General features: G+C 50.8%; 1 protein-coding gene across 1 annotated transcript; it reads right to left on the bottom strand.

Annotated features, from left to right (window-relative positions):
• Positions 1-5,000: 5,000 nt before the first annotated feature.
• Positions 5,001-7,813, bottom strand: MESP1 (mesoderm posterior bHLH transcription factor 1). Its single transcript, XM_003413778.3, has 2 exons — positions 7,130-7,813; positions 5,001-6,831 (listed from the first exon to the last, which is right to left on the bottom strand). The coding sequence occupies exons 1-2, from the start codon at positions 7,811-7,813 to the stop codon at positions 6,757-6,759; spliced, it is 759 nt and encodes a 252-aa protein (XP_003413826.2). The 3' UTR covers positions 5,001-6,756.
• Between the last annotated feature and the right edge of the window lie 1,431 nt (positions 7,814-9,244).

Raw genomic sequence — 9,244 nt, forward strand, 5'->3', positions numbered from 1 at the left:
GAGATTTACTTAAAACACAATCTAATCTTGTAGAGGGAGTCCTGCCTCTATAACATAACTGTCTCTAATCCTGCCTTATTAACATCATAGAGGTGGAATTTACAACACATAGGCAAATCACATCAGATGACAAAGTGGTGGACAACACACAATACTGGAAACCATGGCCCACCCAAGTTGACACACATTTTTGGAGGGCATGGTTCAATCCATGACATATGGCGTCCTGCCCACCAAAATTTGACCTGGAAGAAATGTCAGAATCACTTTTTAAACATCAACAACTATCCTTACAGATAAAACTAGAGAATGAAAACAGACCTACTGGTTGCATACGAACATCCATCTGGGAAGAAATAAGATGATAGAAATTTTATAGAAATATTGATGGGGATATTTTTATGAAGCCACTGAGCAGGGGCTTCTCAATGTTCGATTTGCTCACAATTTAATTTAGGTAAATCTTATAAAGCTCCACCTGGGAGATTTCCCTTGCTGTCAGGACCAATACCTGAATGACAAAGTAATTTTATCCAACTCACCTTCTCAAGTGGTTACAAGTTTGTATTAGTAACAACTTGTAGATTTTCTCACTGGGTAGAAGCTTTTCCTGGTCATCAAGCCACTGCTGTTTTTGTGGCTAAGAAACAGCTTGAGAATATTACCCTCACTATAATTAATTATTAATTTTTTTTTTTTTTTTAATAATTAAGGATATAAGTAAAGTCTTCCCCGTTTTTCAGACTTCATCATCCTTATCCTTGATCCCCTGGTGTAGTTGAAAGAACAATGGTGTAATGGAAACTCAACTAGCCAAACTTTCCAAATCTTTACAATTACTTTGGGCTAAGATGCTGCCTCTAGTCCTTTTAAATTTAAGACCTACTCCATTTGGACTACACAAATTGACTCCTCATGAGATTGCTATTGGACAGCCCATGGCCCTTGCCTACTGGGCAACTTGCCCTGATTCAAATTTGATTCAGTCTTATTTGTTTCAATATTGTAAATCTTCAATTCAATATTCTAAGCTTTTGGTAATCAAAAACAAGAAATGTCTAAATTACCTAATATTCAACCTGGAGATTGTTTACTGGAAAAGATACCAATTAAAGATGCTCTCAAACCTCAACGGGAGGGCCCTTACCTGGTCCTTCCCACTAATCCTTATGCTGCTAAACTACAGGGAGTTAAGGCTTGGATTCGTTTACCCAGCTGAAGAAAGTCTGGGCTCCTGAATGAACTGTTGAGCCTCATGAAAGATTGAAATTAAAATTCAAACATCACCAAAAAGAAGCAGATGACAGCTGGGTAAACTGCTTCTCTGAAATCTCCGGACCTGACCTGAAACTGCCTGTGCACCCTGAAGTAAGATTTGAACTGTTTGCCTTTTTCTTTATCATTTTTGGTATCTTAGTATTGTTAGCTGTTATGTATGATTGCGGGATTATATCCTGCTAGTTTGGGCAGTTATATTATTCTATTTGCTACCTTTGAAATAAGTTGCTTAAATGAGGGCTTTAACTCTTTAGGAATTTTTCTTAGGGAGAAGGAACCAGAGCCTGACTGAGTGCCGGAGGACATGCAGAAGAGGTCCAGGCAGCAGTAGGCTGGAGATCCCCAGCTACGAGGCCGGCTGCCAGGGCTTTAGCCACCCTTGAGGCTGGCATACTACTAGGGGCTGAGCAGACCACTGCAGTGGCCCCACATGGGATCCTTGCCTGCTGGGAGATACAGCCCCTTGGAAACATCAAGAACTCTACATCTTGTCAGGGGAGCATTGGCAGGGCTATGACTAGGGTGAGGCAAGCGAGGCACTCAGGGTGCAGAATTTAAGGAGGCATCATTCTCAGGGATGTGTAAGTGCAGAGGCAGCACCTGAGGCAGAGGCAGGTTGGGCACAAAGTAATCTCCAGCTCGCCCTGAGACAGTGGGGGCTTTGTGATTAGACAGGGCTAGCTTCCCTGCATGACCTGAATTCTCCATGTTACGAAATCCTGGGGGCACCCATGTGCCCCTCCAATGGACCCGTTTGTTAGTAACGCATGGCCAGTGGGATGTGGTCTGAGAATGGTTAGATCTGAACTGAGGCCAGATTCTTGGCTATCCTCCAGGTGTACCACCTACCCCACCCCAAGCCTGGCCAAGCTCTCCAGCCTGCTCTGAGGATAGTTATCAGCCAATAAGGACAACTCATATGACCACCACCACTCTTTGTCTGCCACTGGGTTCATATTGTGACCTTGGCATGTCCTTGAATAAATTTCTTGAATGTAGAACAATCAGTTTAGCTGCTCTTCCTTAAGCCGATGGCCCATCCCTTTGTTAGCATTAGCCAGTACAGCTTTCTCAGCGTGGAGAAACATGTGCGGACTTTCTTCCTAGTCTGTCTTAGTCTGGAAGTTCCACTGAAACCTGTCCACCATGGCTGATCCTGCTGGTATTTGAAATACTGGTGGTATAGCTTCGAGCATCACACCAACACATAAGCCACCATGGTACAACAGTGTGACAGACTGGTGATGGAAGGTGCATTAGGGACTTTATTTTACACCCCTCCCCCCCACCACACACACGCACATACTTGCCTGCCAGGTTGATTCCAAAGACCTGATTTGTCAACCACCCCACCAACAGTTATTCTTTACCCCAATAGCCACATACTAGCTTCGTGATAATTTCATGTAAGATAGTACAAGCACACACCTTGCCACCTCATCGGTGGCTCTGAGGCTAAAATGACTTGAAATTAGATGGTGACCGTTAATTCCTAAGCACAGAGCCTGGCACATGGTTGCGGTTCTATCAATGTTTATTTTGCCTCCACTGGAGTTCTGTCCAGATCACATAGGGAAAGTAGCTCCCCGGGAAAGCAGGGCAGGACTGTTGTCCAGTGGTGACCAGAGAGTGGGGCAGAATCGCAGGTAGCCCTGGCGGGGCTCCCTTGGTGCCATCACTCCCATTCACTCCTACCTTCCAGCAGGTAGGCCCAGACCACTCCAGACCAGGGTGTCCTGCCAGGGCACCAGGTCTGGGGGGGGTGCCACCGGGCATCCTCTGTTCTTGAGACCCACTGGTGTTCAGCTGTAGCAAAGGCATGTAGTTGAGCACACAAAGCTGCGTTTGACTCCCACTTGACCACTTATCTCTAAGGGCACGTGATGCAGCCTTTTCCTTACTTGAAGTTCCCATCATCAAAATGGCCCTCATAGACTGCCTGAGAATTGAGAGAAGAGAGCACATGCCAAGGGCTCCCCTACGCCTGGCAGGTGGCATGTCCTGCCTGAGGCTGGTTATTGTTGCTGTGAACGGGCACACAGAATTTCTTCCAGGTGTGGGATGGGGCTGGCCCAGGAAGGGATGGGGCACGGGAGATGTAGGAGGGGATCCCTTCCTATCTCCAATCCCTGTCTCGGCTGCTATTAGCAGGGATGTGTTAATGAAAATTCACACCCAGGCGCTAATAAACAGTGGGCTGCTCCCAGGCTGGGAGCGGGAGGGGAGGCCCACTGCAGGGAAGGGGGCTGGCCAATGAGCCCCACTTATCTGTGAAAAGACTTGCTAATAACTTTAATTCCCCATCCTAAAACGCCAGGCCTTTGCCATGCAAATAGATTTTCTAAAGTAGATAGGCCCCAGAGCAGACTTCCTGCTCTACCCCAGTTAGGGTCCTGGGAGGGAGAGCAAGATGGGGGGTGGAGGTGCAGGAAAGGGAGACGATCAGAAGAGGTGTGAGGAGAGGACCCACCCCCTGGAGGGGCTCAGCTTTTGTATCCTGCTTTCTGCAGCCAAATGCTAGCCGGGATGCACCCTAAACTCCGAGTGGTGGTCCCTACCCTATCTGAATTACTGTGCCCTCCTGGCCTGGGCCCATGCACTGGAGACATTTCTGAGGTGGTTTAAAAACAGATCCATCCCACAGGGTTTGTGTTTGAAGTGATGAAAAAGTTTTGGAAGTAAAGAGTGATGAAGGTTGGAGAACATTGTGAATGCAATTGTTGTTAGATGCATTGGCTCACACGTGCCTTTATGTATGACAACTAAACGCTGCCTGGTCCCATGCCATTTCCATGATCTCTGGTACATTTGAGGGTAACTCGGATGCAATTAGTGCCATTGAATTGTACACTTAAAAATGGCAAATTTTATTTTACACATACTTTACCGCTATAAAGTGTAAAAACAAAACAAAAAACTATCAACATCAAAGGATGAATGGATAAACAAAATCCATTTACAAAGTATGGTAAATCCATACAGTGAAATATTATTAGACAAAAAGGAATGAAGTACTAATACATCCTACAACACGGATAAACCCTGAAAACATCATGCTGGCAAAAGAAGCCAGTCATGAAAGGTCATGTATTGTATGACTCTATTTATATAAAGTGTCCAAACAGGCAAATCTCAAAAGACAGAAAGTAGATTAGGGGTTGCCAAGAACTAGGGGAAAGGGAGAGGGGGAATGATTGCTAATGGGTACAGGGTTTCTTTTGGGGGTGTTCAAAATGTTCTAAAATTAAACGGTAGTGATGGTTGCACAGTCTTGTAAATATACTAAAATCATTGAATTGTACACATTAAAACGGTGAATTTATGGCATGTGAATTGAATTATATCTCAACAAAGCTCTTATTTAAAACAAAGAAACCAATAAGGCCTGTATTTCAAAGTCACTTAAGGGGGAGGAGGGGAGAACTGCACATCCACAGAGGGTGTCTCACCCCCCCACCCCGACCAAGCTTGACCAGCCCCCTGGTCCCAAGACCCCCTCTCCCCACACAGTGCTTCCCTTATCTGAATCTAGCCAATGTAGTCAGGAGGGTGGCAGCTTGGCCCGGTTCCAGGTTAGCTGTCTGGATCTGGATGCTACTGGGCCCAAGCAGGGTGTCTAGTTCCAGGCAAGCTCCAATGAGCCCCTCATTCCACACCCCCCGGGGCCTCCAGGAGGCTGTGGTCACATGATATTTGTTACAGGAACTCAGGACTGGCTCACTGATGTTATTTTATGTCCCGAAGCAACATGGGCAGGAAACCAGAGAGAAGAGAGATGGGAAAATCCCAGAGTCCAGGCGAGGAGGTGCCAGTGCAAGGGGAATAGGACTTGGGACACAGTGACATGACTCCTTGGAGCTAGCTCATGCCCCAGAATGAATCCTGTTGCCGTCAATTCTAACTTGTAGCGATCCCATAGGATGGAGTAGAACTGCCCCATAGGGTTTCCAAGGCTGTAATCTTTACGGAGGAGCCCTGGTTGTGCAGTGGTTAGCGTTCAGCTGCTAACCAAAAAGTTAGCAGTTCGAATCCACCAGGCACTCCTTGGAAACCCCATGAGGCAGTTCTACTCTGTCCTATAGGGTTGCTATGAGTTGGAATCGACTCCATGGCAATGAGTTCGGTTTGGAATCTTTATGGAAGCAGACTGCCACACCTTTCTCCCTCGGAGCAGCCGGTGGGTTTGAACTGCCAACCTTTCATTTGGCAGCTGAGCATTTAACCACTGCACCACCAGGGCTCCTATCCCAGAATGAATACCAAAACCAAACCCATTGCCGACAAGTCGATTCAGACTCATAGTGACCCTATAGGACAGAGTAGAACTACGCCATAGAGTTTCCAAGGAGCAGCTGGTGGATTCAAACTGCCGATCTTTCCGTTAGCAGCCAAGCTCTTAACCATTGTGCCACGAGGGCTCCCCCAGAATGAACAAAAAAAACAAACCCGATTCCAACTCATAGCAACCCTATAGGACAGAGCAGAACTGCCCCATAGGATTTCCAAGGAGCACCTAGTGGTTTTGAACTGCTGACCTTTTGGTTAGCAGCCATAGCTCTCATCCACGACGCCACCAGGGTTTCCCCAGAATGAACAGATGTGGCAATATCCTACCAGGGCTGAGAGTTCAGACTCTGGAGTCATATTTGGGCTTGAGCACTGACGTTTATTTGGTTTATTCTTCTATACGATGGTTATTTGGGCGTAGTATGTGTGAAGCACCTGATGTATACTAAGTACTCGATTCTGACTCATGGTAATCCCTCGTATGTCAGAGTAGAACCGTACTCCCTAGAGTTCTCAAATGGCTGAATTTTCAAAAGTAAATCACTAGGACTTTCTTCCGAAGTGCCTCTCGTAGCCTCAAACCTTCAACCTTTTGGTTAGCAGCTGAGTGCACTAACCATTTGCACCGCTCAGGGATTCTAGAGATGCTCTGGTTTTACCCAGCTCCCCACCCGGTTCAAAGAAAAGATGCACAGACTCTAGTTGCTGCCACTTTCTTATACGAAACCTCTACTCCTTCCACACTGACCCATGTGGAATAGGAGATGCTGAGCCAGGGCTGCAAGCAGGGAGGAAGGGGTCTGGGCCTGTGTGTTGTGGGGACTGAGGACTGCAGGAAACTCTCTCAACTTTTCTAGGTTCATTTTTGGAGAGAAGGCAGGGGGCTTTTTGTCCACGTAGAGGAAAAAGGAATTGCCAAATGACACAGCAAAAACAGTTTATTCACAAATAAATAAATATACACTAAGCAGGGCCTTCTGCCTGCCTTAAAGCATCTATTCTACGGGTCCCTCTTAGCTAGGGCTGTCCTCGTGGGGATAGCTCTCACCCCCAAGAATGCCCATGCCAGTATCGCTGGTGCCCTCTTTCAGGAAAAGGAGGCTAGAGAAGGGCTGCTTCGAGGAAGGTGCTGAGGCCAAAAAGGCTTCAGTGCTCACAGACAGGGCGCCAGTTCGTTGTCACTTGGGCTTCTCAGGCTGGTGGCCATTCCAGGGGCGACAGGGGCATCCAGGTCTCCAACAGGGCCAGCACGTCGCCAGGAGAAAGCTGCGGAGGAGAGAGGGGACAGTGTGGCCTTGAGTACTGTCTGCCAGATATGGTTGTCCCCACTCTCAGGGGACCTTTGGCGAGGAACAGGATTCTGTACCGAGTAGCCCCTCCCTTCTCTCACGCCTTGGGCGCCCGGGACGCACTTCGCTGCTCTGAGGACAGAGCAGGCAAGGCAGCGGGTGAGGGTGTGGCAGGTGACTGGTTCCCGCAACGAGGCTGCGAGCCCGGGACGCGGGCAATAGGCGGCGCCACCGTGGCGCCGGGGGGAGCTCCGCGCCGGGAAGGAGGTACTGACCGGAGATGAGGAGCTCGGCTCCATCGTCTGCCCTTCGGGAGACACCGTCTCAGCGCAGAGCACCGGAGGGTCGCGCGGCTCGGGCGCTGCCAGGGCTCCGGGACGGGCGGGCGGGGACCCCCAGGACGCGGCGGTGCCGGCAGACGAGCCCAGGCCCTGCGTCTGCGCCTGCGCGGGGCCGCCGTCGGGGCAGAACTGGCAGCCCCCAGGGGGCGCCGCGTCGCCGAGCCGTCGGCGCCGGCGCTGCAGGCTCTCCTCGCTGAGGCCCAGCACGGCCGACAGGTGGCCGATGTAGCGGATGGCCAGGCGCAGCGTCTCGATCTTGGTCAGGCTCTGGCCGGCGGGCGCCACGGACGGCGGCAGAAAGAGACGCAGCTCGTGCAGGGCGCGGGCGAGCGTGCGCATGCGCAGCTTCTCGCGCTCGCTGGCGCTCTGCCGCTGCCCGCTGCCCAGGCGGCTGCAGCGGGCGCCGCGCCTCCCTGTGGTCGCGGCCCGGGGGACCGAGCGCGCGGCGTGCCGCCGGGGGCTCCGTAGAGGACTACCGTCCGGGGCGCTGCCCCAGGAGTCCGGGGACGACGCGGGGGAGCAGCCGCAGTCCCTGTCGGAGGGCGGCGGCGGAGCTGGGCCCCAGCCCGCGGAGGGCATCCAGGACTCGGAGAGCGGCGGGCACAGAGACTGGGCCATGGCCGAGGCGGCGCGTCTCGGGGCCGGCGACCGACGGCCGCTTTATCCTGAGCCGGAGGTGTGAAGTGGCCCCTTCCAGGCCTCATCAGCACATCAAAGCGGGCTGGGGGCCTAGAGGGGGTGGGGCCTGACCCTTTGAACCAACGCAGGGGGTGGGGGGGCGCGCGAAGGTGCCGGCCCGTTGGCTGCGTCTGGTTCGCGCCACCTGGGCCCTCACTTGGGCTCCTGACCCAGCCAGTGGGCCTCCTGCCTGTGGCCAGTGGCCGGCAGTGCCCAAGGTGTTGGACCAGCTCAGCAGGTTAAAGGAAGCGGGTCGGAGAACTGAAAGTCCAGTTGTTGTTTTGGGGGCAGTCTTCACCTGTTGGAGACCTTATGCAAATCCTTAAATTTCCTTTCTAATTTGTATAATGGGAGCCTCAGGGCATGCTTCAGCCTGGACTGTGGAGTAGGGTAGAGACCCTGAGAGGGGCCCCTGATTCCCACTCGAGGGGGAGGGGCGGGGACAGTAATCCGGTCCTTGTCACAGGTAGAGTGGTCACAGATGGGCCCCTCTCTGGTGGTTTTGGGTGGGTGGGTAGGTAGTGGGGGACACCATGAAGAAGCTACCCCAGGCAAATTCAGCAGGCTGGCTGGTCAGCCTCATCTGGTTGCTGGACCATCGAAGCAGAGGAGGGGTGTATGTTACCTCCAGGACACCCTTCGCCTGGCAGGATCAGAGCCTCAGCCTGTTGCCACAGCTGCCACCACTGGCCTTGAGATGGTGTGTTCTGCCATTTTTTGGCAGGTATAACTGGGCTTTGACAATGAGCAGAAATGACATGGAAAAAAGCATATGACAAAACTGAACACCTCTTCATGATAAAAATTCATAGCACCCTAGGAATAAAGAGGAACTTCCTCGACCTGACAAAGGCACCTGCAAAGAACCTTCAGCTAACATCATATTTAACGGTAAAAGACCGAAAGCTTTCACTCCAATATTGTGAACAGGATAAGAATGTCCGCTCTCATCACACCTGATCACCATAATACTGGAGGTTCTAACTTGCTGTTGTGGAGTTGATTCTGACTTATAGCGACCCTACAGGACAGAGTAGAACTGCCCCTTAGGGTTTCCAAGGAGTGGCTGGTGGATTTTGGTTAGTGGCCAAATGCTTAACCATTGCACCACCAGGGCTCCGCTGGAGGTTCTAGCAAGTGCAATAAGGAAAGACAAGAAATGAGGTACACAGATTGAAAAAGAACACTATGAAAAGGAAATATACAGACAACATGATTGTATAGTGTAACCCGATGAGGGTAGGTCCTGCCCAGCGTGACCCTTCGAGTCAATTGAGAGACACCAGGCCTTTGAGAAAGAGAAAGTAGCCTTATCGCTAGCTGGTCAAGCAAGGAGCTTGGAGACTCAGTCTCAGATCAGGCTCCCTGAGG

The sequence above is a fragment of the Loxodonta africana genome, chromosome 13, assembly GCF_030014295.1.
Source record: "Loxodonta africana isolate mLoxAfr1 chromosome 13, mLoxAfr1.hap2, whole genome shotgun sequence".
Classification (NCBI taxonomy): Eukaryota; Metazoa; Chordata; class Mammalia; order Proboscidea; family Elephantidae; genus Loxodonta; species Loxodonta africana.